We start from the raw sequence: 24,078 nt of genomic DNA on the forward strand, positions 1-24,078 counted from the left end.
GAACAGTATCACTTTAAGCCTTTGTGTATATATGCCATCTTAATACTGCATTGCTGATCATTAGCAAGTCAATTATATATAAATATATATATATATATATATATATATATATTTGCAAATGTATGCAATTGCATGTATATATATAAAATAATTCTACATATCCAATAAAAAAGTGCTCTCATACATTGCTCACACACACACACACACACACACACACACACACTACAGGGACACCCCCGGGTGACCACACTGATAACACTTACAATAACCTTGCAGGTGGGAACTGGAAGTTCTATGACCATAACAGTGTGCAGAATGCGCGTAAACCGCTTGTGGGCGTATCCTGTGTCATTCTTTCCTGTGATTGGCGCTCGCTGCGCACCTTTGTGCGGCTCTTTATCTGGGTCGGGTGAGTCATGGAGCGCGGTGAAGGCGAGCGGAGCTTTATAACGGCTCGGGATTGAAGAATAAAGCAGCGAGCAGCAGGTTGTACACAGCTCCTATCCGGTCAGCTCCTCCGTCGGCTCCTCACCCTGACCTCCCCTGCGGATATCACCTCCCGCCAAATCTGCGACCTTATTGGTATTATGAGGATTGGTATTATGAGGACACTGACCTGTCTGTCGCTTCTCTTGGGCTCAGTTTTGTTTCTTCTGGAGCGCGGGGACACAGCAGTCATCACAGGGGTGAGTGCGGAGCTGTGTGAGACCGGGGGTCTGCCCTGAGGTGCGCTTGTGAGAGGGACATATTGGGGGTCTGGTATGTAATGTGGTAGTGTTAAAAATGGGGTACATGTACCCCAAGGGGTTCATCTGAGGGATACTAGGGATAGGATGTTAAATAAGTTGTCATTGACTCCTAGGGCGCCAAGACCCAAAAGTAAGAAGAAACCCTAACACTTGTCACTGGTACAGGTGTCACCTGTTCCCCTCATTTCTTGTATTAGTGACAACCTACAATTCTGACCATTTTCCATCTCTTTCAGCCTGGTGAACAATGGGAACACAGGCAAATCTGACCATTAACTATCTTAACCCTCACACATTTTTGGCTTTAGATACATGTGAAGGTGGACACTGCACCTAAATATTTTACTTGTTTTTTTAAATCTACCCTCACCCATTAGCAAAACATTGAAAAAATAACCTGTGAGGGTAAAAAAAACTATGTTACACTCACCTGTCCTCTGGCTTCAGTGGGTGATGCCATCATTGTGCCAGTTTGTGCCCAGAGTGTCTGCCCAGGTGAGATGTCTTTGTATATTCAGAGCCCATGGAATGTTGAGCAGAACATATCCTGCTGGCACTTTGTTGTGGCATCGAGTGGGATTCTGAGTACTCACCATTCCTTGTTGGAAGGAGGATATTAGTCATTGGTGGTGCAGATGAAGGCAGCAGGATGATGTCAGGAGATAAAATTAGCAAAAAGGTTTTCCTAAACTTTTTGGAACAGCTAGGTCCAGACTAGCAGACAACTGCACAGTAACCATCCCAGACACTAAAGCATTGCACCTGGGAGCAGTGAGGAGGAGGCATTGGCATGCATTTATAGGTTTTGCACTAGTAGGCTGGTTTGGTGCTGGTTGTGACTCCCTTGACAATTGTCAGAATGGATGGTGGGTCATCTTCTGTCCTTCAAACTATTTTCTTGCTAATGCTGTTGGAAAGCTTTTCCATTGAATCTATGCAAACAGATCAGTGTTTGCCAATCTCAGATGCTGCAGAGAGCTCTTGAAAAATGGCAATGCAACTGCACCCCCTACAAACATTTGTGCAAAAAAGTTTTGAACGGCCACTATTCAATTTAATTCAAGATCTTGTATGGAATGCTCTGCAAAGTGCAAAAAATAAAGGGGAGAAGCCCCTACAAATAAAGTTTGCCATTGCACAGCTATCCAGCACCCTGTATGTCCTATCTTTGCTTTATTACAGCAACTTCAGGTGGGGTCTTCAATATTTAACACTTTTGGAAGTGTTTGTGTCCATCATTCCACCCTGGTTTCTTCTTGTGAACCCTACATTACAAGTCCAGTAGGGTCAGAGGATGGAACTATAGTATACAGAGGGGACTTAACTGACACTTCAGTTTGGACCAACAACCCAATAACATTTTGCTGCTGAGATTGAATGTTATAGGAGATCAATAATATGTTTTTACCATCATGTAGACTAGGTGGTTGGGGGGTTGTGCTTAGGTTTTATTGTATTATAAGGAACCTGTTGCATGCAGGGACTGTAGTGTTGTATCAAGCTCACCAAGCTCTGGAGCTCATTGTACTTCAGCAGATATTACCAGCATTGAGCAGCATTGATGCTGATGCTCTGCACATTATAGAGCCCAATACTTTACCTGCATTGCATTCAGCCATTAGTTGGGTTGTTATTTTTTTATTGTGTTGGTATGCAGATGATGGTTCCTTAATACCAGCACTGCACTGTGAGTGACCAAGCAAGGTGTCAGCCAGAGGGGGTGGGGGGCACACAGGATCTCTGATCCTGACGCAGGTCTGAGCCTGCCCTAAAACATCTAAAATGATAAAATGATCATGAAAGTCTTCAAAAAGCTACCTTGTATAACATAATTAATTTAAACTTTTGCATGCAGCTTCTGTTTGACTATGTAGTGTTGGTAATTTGATCTGGGAATCTAAAGCTACAACATAGTCATTGTTCTTTTTTATTACAACATTAGGAAGTTGGACCACACATCCCGGCACTACTTCACATACAATTAAAGCAAATAATCCCCGGGAATTACTCATAAAACACATAAACAGTGAGCTGCTGTCCATGGCCACTGGTCAAATTTCATTCAGTTTTTCCAGTACAGAGAAAAGAGAAAATTGTGAAAAGGGCTAAGTAGCCAGTAGATTAATCTAACAAAGGGGTTGATCATGACATGTTTACAAAGAAGGTGACAATTATGAGAATAAGTTTGAGACAGATGACTACACATAATTTATATATGCATAATTAAAACTAGATGGTGGAATTTTACAATTACTGTTTTATTACATTTCATCCATGAAGTATGCTTTGTACATGACTATATATAATAAATGATATTGAATAAAAACTTAGGGAAGACCTTTCGGGCATTCAAGGTAGTCTTTCTGGCATATTTCTTTTTATAATTTATGGTATTGTAGTTTGATTTGCTCAAATACTCTTATCATTTATTACCACCATCAAAGGGGGCAATCTGCTTATATATCAGTTATTAAATATCACGCCTTGTGGCTGAACAAATTTGTGACTATTTGAACATATTTTGTGTAATTCTGTTGATAAAATATTTTTTTATGTTAGCTGTAATTAGTTTCTCTTCTTGTGCATGCATTATTGCATTAACTTTTGTGCATTGAGTTGCATTAGGGTCACCCATTTGTTTTGAATTAGTTGTCAGTGCACCCAAACAGACCAAAAATTGTACCTATTTTTTTACAAGGCATTTTGTGTTATGGTGTAGCCCAGGTGTATTACTGTATATGTGGGTTAGAGTGCTATTCTGAATCAATGGCAACAAACACACATAGAGTCCAAGCATTAACTGTTTCTGCAGCTCATGTCTTCTTGAGTATTACAACAAAAATGTGTTGATTTTTTTTTATTTAAATGGATAAGTAGATTTAAGCCCAATGCAACATCCTCAGGGGGCTTAATTCTTTTCCACCATTCAATGACCTCCATCTTCTGGATTCAATGGCACCCAGCATTATGTGACCTAGAAGACCAAGGACATCTTGTTTGTGCAAAATGTCATGGACCCACTTCGTCGAGGGGTTCACCATGGCATTCTACACACACAATTTAATGATGAAAAATGTGACGCTGGTCAGTGACCAGTCCAAAAGAAATGTAACTATTAAAATTATATAAAGCAATAAACACAAAAGAGGTGGACACGGAAGCAGTACTTTAAAATGTAATAACATATTTACAGTCTTGCTCACAAATTACAAGGAAATACTGGCAATTATAGGTGACATTTGCTGTAGTTTTACCCGTTAAGCACCTTGACACTGGCTTTGAATCACTTTTAAAAGCATCAATCTTCACATATTGAATGTGTGCACAATGCCATTTGTTGCAACATTCTGATAAGCTTTTAATTCTTTTTTCAACATCAGCATAACAATCATACACATATTTTTATGGTATTACAAGGACTTTTGTAATGGCATTCCAAGGAAATTTGTTGCTTTTATTATGAGTTTCAAGCATGTGACACAACTGGTTTGAAATTTGGTTTGAACGTTATATTTCTTTTATTGACAGGCTTGTGAAAGGGATCTTCAGTGTGGAGGAGGGATGTGTTGTGCAGTGAGTCTTTGGATAAGAGGCCTTCGAATGTGTACTCCTCTTGGCAATGAGGGTGAAGACTGTCATCCATTAAGTCATAAAGTAAGTCCTTGCTGATAATAACGCCGGATAATGCTGAATATTTGGTAATGGAAAACTCCAATTTTCTGTTTTGTTGGTCTCTCCACAAAACAACATTTTGGAAAGGTGCCTTGCACATGCATTTTGTACAGAATAATCTATTTGTATTTATGACAAAATCAATATTATGGTCATTGAACGTAGGTTACTGCAACAGTCATTGAGGTTAGCTCATCAACATTTGTTTATAAATAATTATGCCACAATTTCTAGATCCAGATAAATGGACAACCTTAGATAGTAACAGGTCTTGCAGTGCAACACTGTGCAGAAAAGTCTCAAAGACTTTCAGTTCTCCTAAACATTCTTGAATTTATTAGTATAAAAAATGCAGTTAATATTCTTCTTCAATGTTTAAATTGAAAATGTTGTTCAGTGCATTATATGGATGTTTAACAAGGATGGGATGCATTGGGTGGATAAAACTTGCACACTTGTTATCTGTTCATATTGACGGACCTTCTTCCAGCACTGGTCCAGCACTACCCCACAAATTAGCACTTTAGCTGGTTTTTTAGCAGGTTTTTTAGAGATGTAGGAAACAATAAGATCAAAACAAAAAATTAGTAACCAGTTCATTTTCTGAAACTGTCTTGCAGTGGTAGCAATGATGCCACCACAAAATCGGCATCAATTGGAGAGTTTTTAGGAACTCCACTTCTTAGGATTTTTAGCTTTTGCTGTTCACATTTATATGTCTGTGAAGCTAAATAAAAGTTTAGGGATTGGGTCAGTTTAACACAACAAAATTAGCCTCCTAGCTAATTTGATGACAAAGATTGGTCCACTTAGGTCTTTTGGAGCACCAATCACAGACTAATGGCTTTGGTTAATGGGTTTTTGTTTGCTTCAAACAGGTTTAAATTCCTATACAAGTCTATGGGCCTGACTGTTTAAAGCTCTCCAAGACTGCAGAGCATACACTTTCATCAGTGAAGCTGGGTGATCCAGCAAACATGGAATGGATCTGGTCCAAAACAAATAGGAAATGACTTTTAGGAAATCTATTACAGGTTTGCTGGATCACCCAGCTTCACTAATAAAAGTGTATTCTCTCCTGTCTTGGAGAGTTTTATTAAATCAGGCTCTATAAGTCAATTATTTCTAAACAATCCCAAAAGTATTTTAAAACAATGTCAAACTAATGCCATTGGTAAAAGCCCAAGGTCTATTAACAAACCTTAACTTTTTTTTAAAAAACTCTTGACTTTGTCCCGTATTCAGCTTTATTCTAGTTGTCTGTTCTCCACATTGACAGTTCGTAATGGGCCCATTTAGTGTTTGCAGAAGCAGGGCAAAATGCTGCACACAAGTTATATTGGTGGGAGTGGTGATAATTATGTCCAGGGAGATATTAACATCCTAACACTGATGGATTCCTTAGAAAATTAATAAATGCATTTTTATATACAGGTGGCAAAATTACCTTAATTTTTCTCTTGCATTACAACTTTTATAATTTATTTCACAACAATACTCACATTGGAAGATTGTAAGGCATTTTAGGTTTACTAAGAGCAAGGGACTGCTTATCTTATCATTGTGCAGTTGCTCCTTCATTGTTTTATCATAGGAGCCCTAGGCCAGACTGTATTTTAGTGTAGACTGTAGGAAGTCTGTAGTAAGGTCAGACATTGACTGTACGTTATTTATTGCAGAGGTGTCTGGGTTATAAATTAGGCTGACTTGTAATTACAAATAGTAAGACAGGTACAATGGTTAACATATATGTATCTTGGTGTATTTAGCTGTTTTTCTCTTTGATCACACTACCTAGCTGGGGAACAAGTCCACCGATAATTAAAACATTAAAGCTTCCAGGCTTCCAGGTCATCCACCTGCTCATTGGACAAAAGAATTGTGCTGATTGAGTTATAGTTAGAAGGTTGGAAACAAAAGGTATAAAGGGAAGTTAAACCTTGAATTTGCCATTTTTCTGGCTATCATTCACTAGATAATAGCTGACACAGTGATCACACAATTGGTGTGTGATTGGTTCCCGTTGTCAATGGGGACCCAAGCTGTCTTTGGCAGCCAAGATTTAGAGCCACCAACTGTGTCAACTGGTGGCTGTCAAAGATGGGATCTTTATAAACATATCTCCAGTAAATTAGAAACCATTTATATACACTTCCTTAACTCATTAATGTATTTTTTCCCTTTAGATTCCATATCCTGGCAAAAGAATGGTTCACACTTGTCCATGCCAGCCAAACCTAGCTTGTACGAAGTTGGAAGACGGAAGATACCAGTGCTTGCCATACCTAAAAGGGAAAAATTATTATTATTAGGAGATATCAACATAATGTAATTGTAAAATATGAATTTATGCTCACAGATTGTATTCTTCTAATATTTTCAGTTTTTACTAGCAACATGAAAAAGAATTTAATGTGTTGATTAAAAAAAAGAGGTCCAGTTCAACCATCAAGTATTCTTTCTCCACAATTTAAGCTTTAAATTCCTCATACTGGTGCTCAGTTTACAAAAACTGTCAAATTGGCTGAATTCTAGTATTGCATTCACATTAAGCCCATAGTTCCCCATCACCCCCATTTGCAATAATTGCACGAATAATTAGCTTATATATCACTTTAAAATTGTGAAACTTAAAATGTATGCATGGAACTAGTAAATACTGCACCATTTTTGCAGTAAAAACAACTCTTTTTTTCTTGTAAGTAACAGTGCAATACCAGGCCAATCAATACTAACAATAAAGTTGGGATTACTTGATGGATGCTATAGAACCAAGAGGGAATGTGGGGTTCTATCTGTACATTATTTCTGGTTGACAGATAATAAAGTAGAAAAACTTCTAGATACCTCCTCATATAAAATCTGAGGGTGGACAAGGGTGCCCAAAACTTGATGTATTCTAAATTGTTTAAGCATTTTAGGTATGATGTTGCTATAAGTTCAAAAAATCATTGCTTTTGCACTAAAAACTGTCACCATTTGCACCAGTGTCAGGGTTCCTTTACTTTTTTTTTTATCTTACAAAAGTAAAATTGAATTTTTGAGTTCATTCCATTTTTAAAGTATTTGTATTTTTTGGTTTAAAAGGAGAGACTTGAATCTCCTATCGGGCTGTCTGTATCCCCACCAGGGTAGTTTACTGTAACGATTTGTCTTGGTGATCGATTTAAATGGTACATAAAGTGATGGGAAATCCTAATGCAGTTTACATTTGTTATTGCAACAGAAGGTAAGGGGGAAATCTAACTAACAATGGGAATTTACTCCCAATTACCGTTATAAAGGAAATCTCCCCAATGGGACACAGACAGTGGTATTCAGTCCATAAAGCTTAAAATTTTGGCTTTGGATAAACTTTTAGGAGACAATCAGAGCCAAGTTTCAGTATTTGCTGATAGCCCACCCCTATATTTCCTCACCACCTCCTTGCTCCAAGCATACCTAAGTTCCAGTCTCGAAGCGTACACAGAGCCTAAGGTCATGGGCATCCCCAAGTAACAGTATTCGTCCCTGGTGAATGGTCCTTCGGACTCAAGAACTGACAAATGGGAGAGGTCATGTACATGCTCAAAGCCAGCAGTCATGTTGTAGTGGTGCAAGAGGAAAGCATAGGAATATAACTGATTAATCTATAAATCTGGGTGAGTGGGCCACTTGGAGACCATTTACCAGGACCAAATACTGTCATTTTGGGAGGCCCATGACTGTATTTCTTGTGTAAGCTTTGAGATTGGAGCCTAGGTATGCTTGGAGCCAGGAGGTGGTGAGAAAATATGGGAATAGGCTATCTGCAGACACTGTCACAATACCCTTAATGGGTAACTCATAAAGAACAGTTCTACTCATCAAGTAAAATACAATTATCCATTTCCCCCCACCTGTAGTATAACAAATGGCACTCACTATCTAGGATGTGCGATTAGTAATATGCTTACCATGGCCCTCTGAGCAACTTACTTCTGGTTGTTGCTTCAGGTTTATCCATTATCCACCCCCCCCCCAACCTGTAGTAAAGAAATATATATGGCATTCCTTAACTAAGATGTGCCATTAGTAATATATACTTACGACTATCTATGGGTTGATGCACCAGGTCTACCTACACTTCAATAGACCCATGTCCTATTGTTGTCAATGGGATCTGGAGCCAGAACTGGTCTCCTGGCTGGTAGCATGCAAATCTAGGCAGGGATGCAATAAATATGCCATTTACTTTTTATCCTACAGGTGAAGGGCCATGGATATCCGTACTTTACTTTACAAGTTCAGTTATCCTTTAAAAAAACTATACATTGTTTATACTATACATTATTTTTGATAGGTTAAAACAGCATTTTACTGTATAAAATATCTATAGATTATAAAGTAGAAATATTTATGCAAATTATTTTTGCACCTTTGCTGTACTTTTCCTGTGTTCATACTGGAACCAAATGCATTGTGTTATTTATTTGTTATTTCATCAGCACTGATATATTACAGAAATATACTTTATTGTGCCCTGTGTTTTGTTATTGTACCTAGATCTATATTCATTTGTAAGGTATATAGTGGTGTAATAATTCTGTATCAGAATAAGAACATCCACCCTATCTCTTTGAAGATGAGCTTTTTATCACAGATGTAATTTGTTTCCTTATTTAGCAATATGTTGTCTTTTAACAATATAGGTGAACAAGACTATCCAAATATTAAACATATTTACATGTAGAGTGCTAATAAAATTAGGTGTCAAAAAGTATTTTAAAACACCTCTTTAGTAACCTATGGTCTTATTTATTGAAATGAATTAATACTATTATTACCTAATTTTCTGTGTAACTCTAAATCCAACTCTCCGTGGATTACTGATTTTGGTTTCCATTGACCACTCTTTTTGTTCTTAATGGATTACACAAATAGTATCAATAAAGAGTTCCAGCTTGAATGTTTTGGCCGAGATCCAAGGTGATTGTAGTGTTTTTTGAGCAGAATAGTTATGGAGCAGTATACATTTGCATGAGCCACAACCAGAGCAAACTTAACCATTGATCATCTGAAAAGTAAACCATACCTCATTGATGGACATCATTGAGATTGCACACATCACCCAGGACTTCTACAGAAACACTGAGTTCATGCATTTAGCAGGTACTGCTAAGTAGCACAAGAAAAAAAAATACAGAAACATTAAAAGAAAATTCTACTGAAAAACTGTGGGAAGTTTGCCCTGTCGGTAACCTCACCAGCTCCGTGGTGATAACGGAATGCTAATACTCTAGATAAGAACCAGATGAGCTTTATGAAGTAGACTTTTATCTCATCTTTGGAAGTTCTTCGCTTTGAGATTTGAATCTGTCAAGTTTTTTCAAAAACCTTGCACTTGGCTTGCTAATCAGAAATTGATACTATATATCAGTGTTTCTCTATCTTTTAAACAGGGGGGGAAATCTTGAAATAATTCTCAGATCTTGGAGAACCCTCTGCTATAATTACTATATCCACAGCTCACAGTATATTAGCATGGCGGTCAGTGGGAAGGATGTCACCCTTACAGATAGCCAAAAAGGTCATTGGTGTCACAAAGTGCTCGTTTCTCAAGGAACCCTGGCAGCCTCTGGAGGAAACTTAGGGTTCCACGGAACCCTGGTTGAAAAATACTGCTCCATATCATAGAAGATCAGGCATTGGATGATTTCATCATATTATTATTGTTTGTTTCTATGCATGAGTTTTATATATACAAATATTTCCATCATTATCAAGTGACCAACAAAAAGGAAAAAATACAAAAGAGCCCATAATATAATAAAATAGAAACCAACTTTTACCTTTAATCACTTCATTCATTTGTTTTAGAGCTCAGCTTTACAAAAGGTCTACAAAAACTGAACCCCTTATTGTACACACTTGTATTCACGAAGGTTAATAAACAGCCACGCACCTATGTGTATTCAATCATTTTATTGAAAATGCAGAAATATGAACCAGCATTACAATGACACGGTTTTAATGTACAGTTCATCATAGTAAAAAGAATTTACACCATCAAAAATGACTCCCGTAATAAGTTACCTTTCAGGAGAATATATTTCCAGCTTGTAAAAAATGCTAACTCATTCTAAAAACATTAGCAAATATTGTTTAGAAAACAGCAAGGCGTGCTTCTCCTATAACAATGCATAAAAGTAGAAGAGAAAAGAAGAAAAAGTCATTGAAATCCAACGAGTGAAAAATAGTTGCAATGTTCTTCAATGTCCTGTTAATATACATTCAGTTACATATTTACAGTTATCAAAAGTGCAACTATTAAATTAAAATTGTAAGCATCACTATACCGAGAAGATACAATATTTATTTCACAACAGATCACATTGCACAACACTATTTTTATTGTTTTTAAAACAAAATCACCTATACAGTGCATGTTAAATGCTTTAATAAAGATCAGTAAACCTAATATAAAATCAATGTCATCCAAAAAATCTTATGTGATATTCTGATTTATTAAAGATCTCCAAAGCTGGAACAGATAGACTATCATGGGAGAATCTGGGTGATCCAACAAACCTAGAAAGATTTCCTGAAATCATTTGCTATTAGTTGACAAATGTTTTTAGTCCTGGACCAGATCAATTTCAGGTTTGCTGGATCCTCCAGGTTCTCCCATGATAGTCTCAGACAGCATTAACAAATCTCTATAAAACCGAAGGGTCAGCCAAGCCAAGTTAAGTAATTTTTAGTCATTGACATCTCAATGGATAACTCCAGTATTGATAACTTTAGTATTGTCAACATACTGTAGGTGTGGATTGTACTGAAATGATAAAAAATTGTCCACCCCTCTCTACCATGATCTCAACTTTAAACCCTCCAGTGTCCCAAAGTCTTGTTTTAACAAGTCTAACACCCCCTTTCACTCCAGCTCTAGATACAGGGGTAACTTCCAACATAATATGGTGATACATTTAATTTTTATTACAATAAGACCTTTTTTACAAAACAACAAGTTTACACAAAGGTACATAAATTTTGCAGTGTAACTGTGGGCACACAGTATGGCATTCAGTTTAATCCAGAACTCGCTTTCATGTATCAGGAAACCCATATTAAAACTAATGCATTGAGATCTTAGGGACCCCTCTGCTAAAAGGAATTATTTGGGGGTCATTGGGGAAAAAGGGTTTTTACACCGGTGCATAGTTGGAAGAATGCTTACCCCGTACAGCAGTGACAAGAATGCCTTCCCTATAGACAGATCAAACATTAATAGAGTCATGAAGCTCTACCAAGTGGTGTTGACCCCAGAACTATGCAGACATAATCATATGGGAGGTCAATCAACCACAGTTTAAAGAACCCCTAGTCACTTCTGGAAGAAACCCTTGGGGCTCCACAGAGTTCTGGTTGAGAATGGCTGACTTAGTCGGTCTCTTGTAATGTTCTGCATATCAGCAATGCAGCTGCAAGATAAAGGGGCAGAATCCATAAGCCAATCAATATGTACAAAAATGCACAGTGCTACGAATCTACATTAAAATGGGAGGTACAAAGATGAAATCAGTGAGCTTATGCTCTTCGCTATCCAATCACAACATTGATGGGGGCACTGCTGCTTAGAAATGTTAGCATGTTATCCCCTCCTGTGTATACAATGGCAGAAAATTTGTTGACAGGCTTTTGTTTGCACCAGAACTTCTGCTTACAAGTCAAAGTGAATGCAAAAGCTTTTTGAAGCAGGTTGGTCTACACAGGAGGTCATAAGGAGGTAAACTGCAGGTCAGATGCACCTATTAATAAACTCTAAACAATCTCAGAAGCAACTTAACTGATGTATAATGTAATGCTCCTGAAAGAACCCCACGCTTGTCTACCATGGCAGACCCAAGTCCCATCCACGGGTCCATATTCTGCTTAATAGCTGCCCAAATGCTAATTCTAAACAGAGCTGATGGCAGTCAGCTCCAGGACAACCAGTTAACCCCTTTAATTCCAGCTTAATGCACTCCCACAAGAGGCTTTGTACTACAGAGACTACAGATCTGATATTAACATATATCCAAAGGCATATGATTGCGGAGGTAGCAGAACTCCTCATAGGTCTGCCAACTTTATTCTGTACATCTGTAAGATCTGTAGATACTGTTTCTGGTCAGCACAATCACAAGGTTTCTCACACAAGATGCATCTGTCCAAACTTTGGACATACAGCTATAGCCAAAAATCTAGAATTGTCCCTTAAAAAGAAAAGCTAGAATTGATTAATTAAAGCTGATTTATTAAAGCTTTCCAAGACTGATCAGTGAAGTTGGGTGATCCAGCAAACCTGGAATGGATTTCCTAAAAGTCATTTGCTATTTCTTAGCAAATGTTTTCAATTCTGGACCAGCTCTATTGCAGGTTTGCTTGATCACCCAACTTCACCGATGAAAGTGTATTCTCTCCAGCCTTGGAGAGCTTTAATAAATCAGGGCTATTACAAATACTTTATACCAAGCAATTTAACACTACACACTCCTCTCTTCAATAACCTACAATTCACCCGTCTCATACTTCCCTGAGGAAGCTGGGAAGGCGAAACGCGTTGGAAAAGCGACATAAGGATTCTATTGCATTCCAAGTAATTGATCCTTTCTGTATATGGGATAGGATCACCTTCACTTTAATAGAAGTGCTTGTATTGTTACCTAAAAAAGTCCCCCCACCAAAAAACCCTGCTTGAGTGATTTGTTTCTTTTCATTAAAAGCTGCCCAAAAACCAAAATGTCAATATCTCCCAGATTTCAAATATTTGCCTAATTACCACCATACACTTCCACCCCAGTTCTTTGCCCAAGTGATAAAACTCCTTTGCTCTGACCCCCAATAGTGGGGAGTGCTCCATTATTGGTGCTGAGAGCCAGGTAGGTAAAGAAAAGTAATTCCAGACCAGTGTTCATTCATTTATTTCTAACGGATGTGCATTAAATTTGATGACTATAAAGAATCCTAATCAGAAATATTGACCAGTGTATGGCCAGCATATAGATGTGTTCTGACCTATAGTGGAAGTAGGCAGCCCCGCATGGCTCCTGTTGGATGGCTCAGCCGGCCACACTGCTCCGGTTGTTTCTAAGGAACCAGTGTTTGCACATTACACAGCAGGCTATACTGAACCACTCCCTGCAGTGGCCATTCATTTACTATGGGCTGCCATAGATAAGATGATACATCTCACATGAGGAAGCAATTCAGGTTATTGAGAAAGCAGTAATGGCACTGTGACCTCACTGCCAGTGTGAACTTGGCCTAGGACTGATAGCACAAAGTAATAGAACCGTGACTAGTGCAAAATGCTGGACTTCCCTGTGCAGGAGATTACAGGAGTATATTATCAAGACAGATTCAAGAAGTTATGCCAATGCAAAACAAAATTATGGTATAATATTTCCCTTTAAATATAATATCTGATCTAATAGTGATTTTTTTTACTGTTTATATTTTATTTATCTTTACCAGATTAAAGCTTTAAAGTATTATCAGTCACTAAACACACTGAAACTGAACATCCACTCAACAGACTTTAATTATGAATTTATTACAATCTGAGACCAGGGTCTTCTTATTTTCAGTGTTTCTCAGCACTCACATGATTGTTATCTAACTATTCTTTAAAACCTTTTAAAATAAGTTTTTTTTTAAAAAAGAGATAACTTGGCAGGCTGAGATCACTAATGCAGGCATTCTTTTTTCATACTGTTTTTTCTGCCATTTTTTTATTTATGAAACTCATGTGCCCAAAAATGCAAACTTTCTTGAAATTGGAACTATATACAAAATATTTGTTTGCATGTATAAAGGAAGAATAGTCCTCTAACAAATTCTTATTGCTGTCTGTGTCCCCACTGGTGAGATTCATTCCCCCTTTATTTGTCCTGGTGACCATTGTCCATAGGGCTATGTTCAGACTAGCGTAACACTTCTTCATGCCAGTGAACCGCTGCCTTGCAGTAGACACTACAAGTAGTTTCAACCCAGCCCCATGGAGAATGAATGGGGGCAGCAGTGAATGATACAGAACCAGTGCTGCGGTACAAGTGACCAGATGGCTGATAGAGTGCCAGCTGCTAGGAGCCGCTGGGAGCTGCTTAGGGTTGCTTAATCCCATGGCAAGTCTGAACCCTTTTGAGTTGTCAGAGCGATAGGTGAGGGAAACTCCACCAATGGGGACACCAGTTCCCGGGGCAACTCTTTGGGATCGTTTTCTTTTTCATGTTCAGATTTCTTCTCATTTCCTGTTGAGTCTTAAGCACAGGAAGTGAAGGAAAATCTCCATAACCAAAAAGTAAATTAACCCTTCCCTGCTCTATACAAAACTTAATAAAAATGCAGTTGGCCGGACATACACTTTAATTTGATGATAAATTCCAAAAAGTAGGAGATCATTATACAATAATGAAAGCAATGGCAGCATTTTAACCCCTCTGCTGCCCTGTACCTAAGCTAGTAATACATACAGTATCACTGGTCCAATAAACTGTATTGGCCACAAGAACCCCATCAAGGGGTATTTATTAGGCTGGACAGAAAAAAAATCTCAAATCACAAATATTTATCTTACAAAGCTGTGAAAATATCAACAGAAAGCATTGACTGAAACTGATCAGGATATTGTTAGCATGCTGATCATTATAAAAAAATACTTTTCCAGGGACAAATATAGGTACATGGAACCTGCCAACTTTGTCATGTATAAGCAATTTCTTCATAACTAAAGTCATAGAAAAATTATATACACTTGTGACATCCAATGAGTAACATTGAACAAATTGGGCAGGTTACATTTACTATTCCAGTTAACCCTAAATATTATGTATAGCTCTATTATTTTATTTTGGATAGAGTAGGAAGGGGTTAAAACTCTTTCAGGTTATTTTCTACTGTCTGGTCCTGCTGGGGAGATTTACCTCCTGGCTTGGGGACTCAGCAGGAAGTAAGAAGCAATCTCTCCAAAGTTAGGGGAATTCCTTTATTAGATATTAGCCACCTGAACATTGTTGTCATAATGAAATATAGGATTTACCCACAGTGGTCAAATAGAGGGTGAATCTCCCTAGTGGGGACACAGACAGCAAAAAAAACTATGCAGAGTGTCCTACTCTTCCCTGCTCCATGCAAAACAAATAAATACCTTTGCCTACTGCACAAGGACTGAATCACACCAGATAGATGAATTTTAGCATGCATTTTAGCATGAATTTTTAGCATGCATTAACATGTGAAATGCTGCTGTAATGCATTTTTACACCTGAATGATTTAGCTTTAATGGAATAATGCAGGCCAATGCAACAAAAATGACTTTAACGCAACAAAATGTGAACCAATGCATTATGTCTGTGTTAAAAATGAACATAGTGAAAACATAACACCATTGCATGCTCTAATGAATTACCAAATTTATATTTCCCTAATCACTATTTAAAGACCACGTCTGGATGAATCTGGGACATTGTATTGTCTGTTGTTATAATGTATTCTGCTTATATTACATCAGTTATAGAACACTGCAAACAAATATAGAAATGACAGCTGAATGTCAAGAGCTGTGCAGCAGCAACATATTTATTGGCAACTTAATTTCCTGCAGATTTATATTCTCATTTAATTCTGGTGTTACTGATGAGATAATAAGCTATGTAGACTGTTCTACATTGAGACAATGCTACTTGCATACAATACTGTGGTCACCTTACAGAGAAAGAGCACCCAAATACATCATTAGTGGAAGATACAGCATTTCCATTGTCTCACCTAAACCTTGGTTGCCTCTAATTAGAGAGGCATTCGATCTTCATTGGCAAATGGAACTTTGCATATACCAAGCCCAGGAAGTCTATAAGGAGCCTTCAAGAGTTAGGTATCTATATAGGGTTCCCTTTGGGTCTGGGTGTTCCTGCAAGGCAGATGAGCCCTTAAAGACATCCTGAGCTCTTTGTTTAGCATGAAGGACACAATGGGGTTTACACCTGCCTGAACAAATGTCAGCCACACAGCAACAGTAAGGAAACCCTGAGGCATTGATGCACTTTTCAAAAACACCCTCAGATAGCAAGCCACCAGGTAAGGCCCCCAAAAAAGGAGAAATAGAAAAGTGATGACATAGAACATCTTGCAGAGCCTTTTCTCCTGCTTGAATTCCTCCAGCACCAGCAGCCTCTTGATCTGATGTTGGGTGCTCTGTCTCATCCCCACCAAGGTGGGTGGTGTGGGTCCCCTTCCAAAACCGGCAATCCAGTTGGCAGCTGCCTGACCAGCTGCCCCAGGGCCATGGAAGCTCCAGTTTTGGCTGATGGCTGGGGTGAGCTGAGCTGGCTTCATTTTCCGATGGTCATAGATGAAGAACAAAAGCTTCATGTAGATAAAATGGGTGGCAGCCACAATGAAGGCCAACATCAGCAGAAAGCCCAGGCTGTCGTTGGCTTTGACATAACGATGCTCAAATGTACATTGGTCTTCTTCCTTGATGAATTTGTAGGTGCCCACTTCAAAGACAGGTGGCAATGCCATGGCCATGGACAAGATCCAAGCCATGGAGATGACCAGGGCACATGCCCAACCGTTCATCTTCTTGCAGTAGAACCTATGATGAGCTATGGCCATGTACCTGGTCAGGCTGATGGACAGCAGCATAAAGGCGGCATGGAAGCAGAGGAGCACCGTGCCAAATGCCATGACCCTGCAGCTCCTTTTGCTGTAAGTCCAATGAGAACCGCTGCTGATGGATTTCAGCACCAGAGGGAAACAAAGCAAGGATCGCATGAAATCTCCCAGACACAGATCCAGCAGAAGGTAATAGGGGGTTCTGTGCAGGCTCCGGTCTCGCAGGGTGATGAATGCAAACAGGAGATTGCCAAGCAAGCTCACACAGGCGATCATGCCCAGGGATGCCAGCTTGGTGAGCTCGGTGGGGAGAAGGGAGGCATTGCTTTTCTCCAGCTCCTGGCCAGCCATGGAGACAACAGCTGCTGCTGAAGCAGGATTCCCCTCATGTGCAGATCAAGGATCTGATCAGACAGCCCCAGCACTGTAATATATGCAAGGTGAAGGCACTGCAAGCTACACAGAGTCTGAAGAATGCAAAGCTGCTATGACTTCCATGGTTGGTTTATGGAGAGCTGCAATCTGTGTTGTGAAGCCAGGAGGACACTGCAGGTACACTGATGACATCTCAGTGATATTGCTCTTCTCCATGCTAGGTCATTAATATGATCATGTATAGTCAGTATATGCTGTGTATCAACCAGATCTCATCATCTCACATTCAGATTAATATTACATATCCAATATGTAAAAACCAGCAATTGATCTACAGATGATTAATAGGGGTAATACCAAAATGGGGGCTGAAAACATTGAAAAATTGGTTAAAGGACAATCCTTTCTTTATTAAAGTCATATTGTACCCTATCTAACAATGGCTGGTCCTTGTTCCCTTTCTCTTCTTTAAATGTGCAATGCATGTGTTATTTTGAGTTGGGAAAGGTCAAAACCCTTATATAAGATCTTATTTGCTTTACATGTGGGTAGATGCTCCCTCTTAATTTGTGGCTTTTATCACTGGGATTGAAACCAAATCACATCATCACATTCACATTTTAAAATTCAGCAGTATCTATGTATAACTAATAGGACTAAACCAGGTTGGGTGCTGAAAACTATTTTGCAAACCATTTTGCAAACAAATGGTTAAAGGACATCCCTTCATTTATCTAAAATCATATTGTAAAAAATGACATCAGTTTCTTATTATCCAAAAATCACTGACTGCATTCTCTCTTCTTTCTTTAAATGTACAATGTATCTCTAGTCCAAACTTTTTAAATTTAGCTTTGGGCCAAACCCCAAAAGCCAAATCCCCTTCTAGATCTTTGTGAGTGTTATCACTGGGATGAAAATCAAATCCATCATCTCATGTTCAAATTATTAATACATGCCAAACATTCACGAGGCACCAATTGATCTATAAATGACTATTAGGGCTAAAATTGGTTTGGTGCTGAAAACATATTGCAATCAAATGGTTAAAGAACATTACTTCCTTTTCCAAAAGTTATATTCTGCAGAAATTACATCAGCTTCTAACTATCCAAAAAAGGACTGGCCCTCATAGTCAGAACAAGGGTTTTATGCATCTTTTATGTAGATTTATGGGCCTGATTTATTAAAGCTCTCCGGGGCTGGAGAGAATACACTTCCATTAGTGAAGCTGGGTGATCCAGCAAACCTGGAATAGAAAAAAGATGGGAAGACCAAAACTTATGAGAACAGAAGATACTTGGGATCTTCCAATAGAAACCCCTATTCTGATGACAATTTACTTTCAGGTTTTGAAGATATTTTATTGAGAACACACTTTCTTATTCCTAGATTGTATTACTTATCTCCCCGGGTTGATTCGTCTTTATGATTAAAATGACTGGTATGAAAAAAGATGAGAAATCCAAAACTTTCATGGGAGCAGAAGGATCTTTCAACAGAAACACCTATTCTGGTGACAACTTACCAAGAGGGGATTCTTTAGAGAGATTTTTTTACTCACATCCTGTTGTATCTTAGAAACATAAAGTTAAAGGATTCATCACAAAAACAATGACACAAAGAGAGCTGACACTGCAATCGTAAATGCCAATATTTAGGCATCTCCTCCTATGGGGTACAAGTGTATTGCAAATGCCCTGCTATATTGTCATCCTGCAACACAAGAAAAGATTTAAAGACAGGAAACCAAATGTCATCCAACTAGGGTCAGACTTTAATAATAGCAGCACCCGCTTAGTGGGATTTTATTCCTACATGGTACACTGTTTTAACAGTGGCTAGATTGCGTATTTTGAACACTCCACTGTAAAAGACCTTTTCTTAAGCTACATACACAAATGCAATAATTGTCATTGAAAAGGATCTTTCACGATCCTTTCCAACAACTAAGGACTGCACGATGCATGAACGAGTACTGTACATACAGCACCGTTCTACTCTATGGAGAAGGGAGGGGGAAAGCGATGGGGCGGCACCCCGCTGCGCGCTCTCCCCCTTCGCTTCCATTAGGATTGTTCGTCGTCCATCGTCCGTGGATCCACTAGGGAGGTCATTCGGACGATGGATGACAGGCGCTGTACACACGCCAGATTCTCGTCCAATATCGGCCCTGAGCCGATTAACGGATGAGAACCATTGGACGTGTGTACCCAGCCTAGATTCACTGCTGTATCCTGTGCTCAGATATTCGGGCACATTCCAGAATCATATTAAATAACTTGAGGATATATTTATTCTGCTCGCATCATGTGCCAGCTTACCTTTCTGCCCAGTATATGTATCCATTAAGATGAGGAATATCATTAAAACTAGTACACAAGGGCACATTTTCACTTCAAATCCAATTGGATCTAAAGTGAGTATGAAGGAATTCAGTAGCTATCTAACAGTACAATACCAATGTTTTGGGTTCTGATCAGTAACACATAAATAGGACTGGATTTACCAATGTGGTGGAGATAGATGATCATGGGTGACCCAGGGTGATCCAGCAAACCTGGAAGAGAATTCCTAAAACTAGTTAGCTATTAGCTGGCAAATGTTTTTAGTCCTGGACCAGATGCTTCCAGGTTTGCTGTATCACCCAGATAGTCTATCTTGCTTGAGAGCCTGGTTGATTATCAGAATATTGTTTGGTCAAGGTCATAAATGGTAGCGAATCTGCTTGTGTGTACCAGCACTTAAGAATTTTCCAATTACAGGAGATTCCCGTGATTTTCTTTGTAGCAAAATACAATGTAAATACATAATTATTATTATTGAGGATGATATCCAATAAAAATGAAAAAATATATAATAATATATATATTGAAAAAATTCCAACACCTCAGTGTGTCTCCTCTGATTGGGTCACACCACTCCTGTGTCTTCTGCTCCTGCTTCCTATGCTTCCAAACAATTCCTAATATATTATTTTTACAACCCCTTTTTATTATGTAACAAATCTTACGTGAGTGTCTTTAGCATAACCAAAGGAACTTCTTTTGATGAGTCTCCCTCACATACACACTACAGGTTTGTTAACACATATGGCCACACCAAGATTCTTTCTTGCAATGATATGCAAGAATGTCACTTGGTAAATGTGGCACCAAGCTAGAGACTTGATTGATGAGGATGAAATTCATCAAACAAAGTTTCTGATATGTGGCTTAGGACAGACAGAGACAGACTTTAATAAAGAAAATTTAATAGAAAAGATTTACAGACAAAGGATTAAAGCTCTGACCAACACAAAGGATACACTAATTACAAGCCCAAAATAATACAATGTATAAATAAACAAAGGGTATCATCAGTGTAAGGCTGGGTTTACAGGGGCAGTTCAAAAATGCAGTCTGAGGTCCTGAGCATTGTGGAACAGAGTTTAATTGAAGATAACATTGCTCCATTCAACTTCCCCTTAACCCTGACCAGTCTCCTAGTCCCTGCTGCAAGGTGGTAGCCACAGGTAGCTGCGCAGGATTGCAGGATTTGGAGGCGGGGGGAACCTGACCTTAGTGTAGACTTTTGGAAAACACAGCCAAACAACCATAGTCCTGGAAATAAGATTCCTGTTCTGGGCATTTACAGTTTACCAAAAGCCTTCAGGTTTCCATATCACTAGAATATGACAATAGAGATTTTTTGTCAAGTTTAGAAAGTCACAGCAGCTGCACACTGAAGTGGAATGGAAAAATTTTCTATAGAATTCAATTACAAAATGTGTAGCGATCACATATGTTAAATAGTCTTTAAGCAAAAGTGAAATTTGGGGAGTTGAGTAATTTTAATGAATGAAAAAATGTTAAATATGAACATTGAAGCATTATAAAATTACAGGGTAAAATGACAGGGTCTCTTTAAAGAGAATATCCGATCCCCTTCTTTCTTCCTTTCTTTTAAAAGAATTAACTGACATTTCTGGGTATGGGGGAGCATGTGACCTGTTCCCTGTGACTATGCCAAGGTTACTACTGCTAATTGCTACACCAAGCACTGTCATATGACTGGGGTATTCTACCTAGCGGGGTTGCCAATATAGCCAATTTTAGGCCCAGTTTCAGTGATGTGTTCTATGCAGAGAGGCTATCACTTTGCCCTGAAAGATTTTCTGCTCTGAATTCCAACCCAGGGGTTTCACATAAACTGATAAACTGATTACCTGTACTTTTTTCTTTAGGTTGAGTATGTGAATTGTCAGCAGATCTATCAATACCCCCTTCAATGCATTACAGTCAATCGTGCATATTGATCCACATTCCCTTTAGATAACCCATGCCCGCTGCTGGCAAACCACACCCACTTTTGCCCACCGCCACCTTTTTTCTAGAACCAAGGGGTAAGCCTAGTTTATATTTGTACAACAAATGTTGATGTTTGGTCAATTAGAGGGGAAAGATTAACCTCCCAAACATCCCAATTCAACAAAATCCAGCGGTCCTGCAGATCCGGGACCTTGGGAGTGATCTCATTGCAAGGCAAAGAAACTAAGGATTTGGGGCCACTGGACACCCCGTTATTAGGGCAGTGGTACAGAATTGCAGTTACAAGCTTTGCAGTAAAACCACAGTAATAGCAATGAGGCATAAGTGTAGGGAATAATTTTAATACCTTTTCTAGGACCTGCGAGCATTTTTTCTTCAGCACCAACACCAAGGCTTATTTTACCCTTTGATAAACATTGGCCGCCAACAGTGGGCATTTTATCTTCCCACGCACTATCAATGCCAGGGCATGTTTAAATTTCCCTCATCACCAATGCCAGGGAATTATTACTTCCCACTGATCTTTTTTTCCCTTCGTGGTATTTTTTCCTCTTCCCCACTACCACCTCCGGGCTTTTCTTATTTACATTGATGCTTTGAGAAATGTAATGAGCCCTATGATTTCTATCCTGACTCCTGCATTCTGTACATTAGGCTGTACATTACATATTAAATATATATGTTGTGTGGCTCTTTACAAAGGACTGACACCTGTACCTTGTATGCTATCCTGTACATGATATGGTAGTACCCCAGGTATTCTATATGCTGTGTAGTTCCTTACATTGGCCTGACCCTTGCACTTTGAATGCTATGCAGTACATTACATAGTAGTAACCCAGACATTCTAAATGCTGAGCGAGCATTTTTTTTATGATGTGTGGCTTCTTACATAGGCCTGACCCCTGCACTCTGTATGCTATATTTTATAATATATAGTAGTGACCCAGTATATAGTAGTAACCCAATCTAAAGGGTGTGTAGTTCCTTACATAGGCCTGACCCCTGCACCCTGTATGCTAGGCTGTATAATATATAGTAGTGACACAGGGATTCTATATGGTGTGCAGTTTATTAGAAAGGCCTGACCCCTGTACTCTGTATGTTATGCTGTATAATATATAGTAGTGACCCAGTAGTGATCTATAAGCTGTGTAGTTCCCTACATAGGCCTGACACCTGCACTCTGTACATGTATGTAAAATTTTAGTCAAAACATTGCCTGTGGCTGACCACCTATACTAGGGTTGGGTTATTTTTGTGCCCCCAGCCATGGAGTACAGTGTGTCTGCAGCGCTTGCTCCTCCACCATAGCCTCTCTAGGGTGGCATGGGGCCCAGACTACATCTATAGGGTCAGATGGAGATCACTGCATCAGACAACACCAGTGTTTTAGTGCTGGGTGCTGGAACACAGAAAGCACCCATTGCAGATTTTAGGACACCTGGAACCTACATTGATTACATTGAACTCAACATTTGTGCACAAGGGCCCCAGTGTTTCTCCAATAGGGGCCCAAAGTCAGTTTGATGGGAGGGGGGCTCAGTTCTGCACAGGAGCACACTGTTGGCCGGGTCTAATTATAATGCTACCGACCAGGGGCAGACATAGGGAGGTGCGAAGTGAACACTACACAAAAACCCTGGACCCTGCTCAGCCAGCAGGGGGGGAGGGGGCAGCCAGGAAGTAGCATTGTCTGATGGAAATCCCCAAATAATGGATGTGCAATGGCCTTTAAAGAGGACCTGCCCTTTTCTGCCACCTTTAGACCTAGAACAGGTGCCCTGTAACTCCCAAAGGCTGGGCCAATACTCTCCATAATTTATTTATTATTGTGCATTGTGCATTGTTACAGTTAATTCATTTACGTTTTCTTTCCCTTTAATCAAGCCATTCATGGCTCATCTACCAATAAAAATAATGATGAGACAATAGGCTGATGACGTTAGGCTCCTCCCACCCAATCAGTTGCCGCCGGTGACGTCAGCCGCCGGGTTGCTATAGCTGCCGTGGCCGCGCGCAGCGTCAGGTGAGTGAGTCAGCAAGCGAGAGACGAGATGATGACGACAATGGCAACGAGGGCGGAGCCGAAGCGGCGCGTCCACAGGAAGATGGCGCTCCCCGCGGCTGCGGACCGGCGGCTCAAGGCTGAGAACGATGAGCAGCTCCGGCTCAGCAATCACCGGACCGATTTGGATAACTTGGAGCTTCCTCAGGAGGCCGAGAGTGAGGGCATCCCGCTTCACACGCCGTGGACCTTCTGGTTGGACAGGTAGGTGGAGGCCGGAGGATTCCTTCCCCTGTGACGTGTGAGATACTCGGGTTTGTTGTTGCAGCTGATCGCTGAGATGTG

General features: G+C 39.5%; 3 protein-coding genes across 3 annotated transcripts in view; 2 read left to right on the forward strand and 1 right to left on the reverse strand.

The window, feature by feature from the left end:
• The first annotated feature begins 437 nt into the window (after positions 1 to 437).
• Positions 438 to 8,727, forward strand: PROK2 (prokineticin 2). The gene is made up of 3 exons (XM_072419240.1): positions 438 to 686; positions 4,278 to 4,403; positions 6,608 to 8,727. The coding sequence occupies exons 1-3, from the start codon at positions 588 to 590 to the stop codon at positions 6,731 to 6,733; spliced, it is 351 nt and encodes a 116-aa protein (XP_072275341.1). The 5' UTR covers positions 438 to 587; the 3' UTR covers positions 6,734 to 8,727.
• Positions 8,728 to 10,349: 1,622 nt separating this feature from the next.
• Positions 10,350 to 17,408, reverse strand: GPR27 (G protein-coupled receptor 27). Its single transcript, XM_072420730.1, has one exon. The coding sequence runs from the start codon at positions 17,389 to 17,391 to the stop codon at positions 16,294 to 16,296; it is 1,098 nt and encodes a 365-aa protein (XP_072276831.1). The 5' UTR covers positions 17,392 to 17,408; the 3' UTR covers positions 10,350 to 16,293.
• A 6,362-nt stretch (positions 17,409 to 23,770) lies between these two features.
• The window catches only part of EIF4E3 (eukaryotic translation initiation factor 4E family member 3), a 15,548-nt gene continuing 15,240 nt past the window's right edge, over positions 23,771 to 24,078 (forward strand). The window contains exon 1 of the mRNA XM_072420732.1: positions 23,771 to 23,997. Within this exon, the coding sequence (XP_072276833.1) occupies positions 23,783 to 23,997 (215 nt within the window). The 5' untranslated portion in view covers positions 23,771 to 23,782. The remainder of the gene's footprint in view (positions 23,998 to 24,078) is intronic.

The sequence above is a fragment of the Pyxicephalus adspersus genome, chromosome 8 (genome assembly GCF_032062135.1).
Source record: "Pyxicephalus adspersus chromosome 8, UCB_Pads_2.0, whole genome shotgun sequence".
NCBI classification, from domain to species: Eukaryota; Metazoa; Chordata; class Amphibia; order Anura; family Pyxicephalidae; genus Pyxicephalus; species Pyxicephalus adspersus.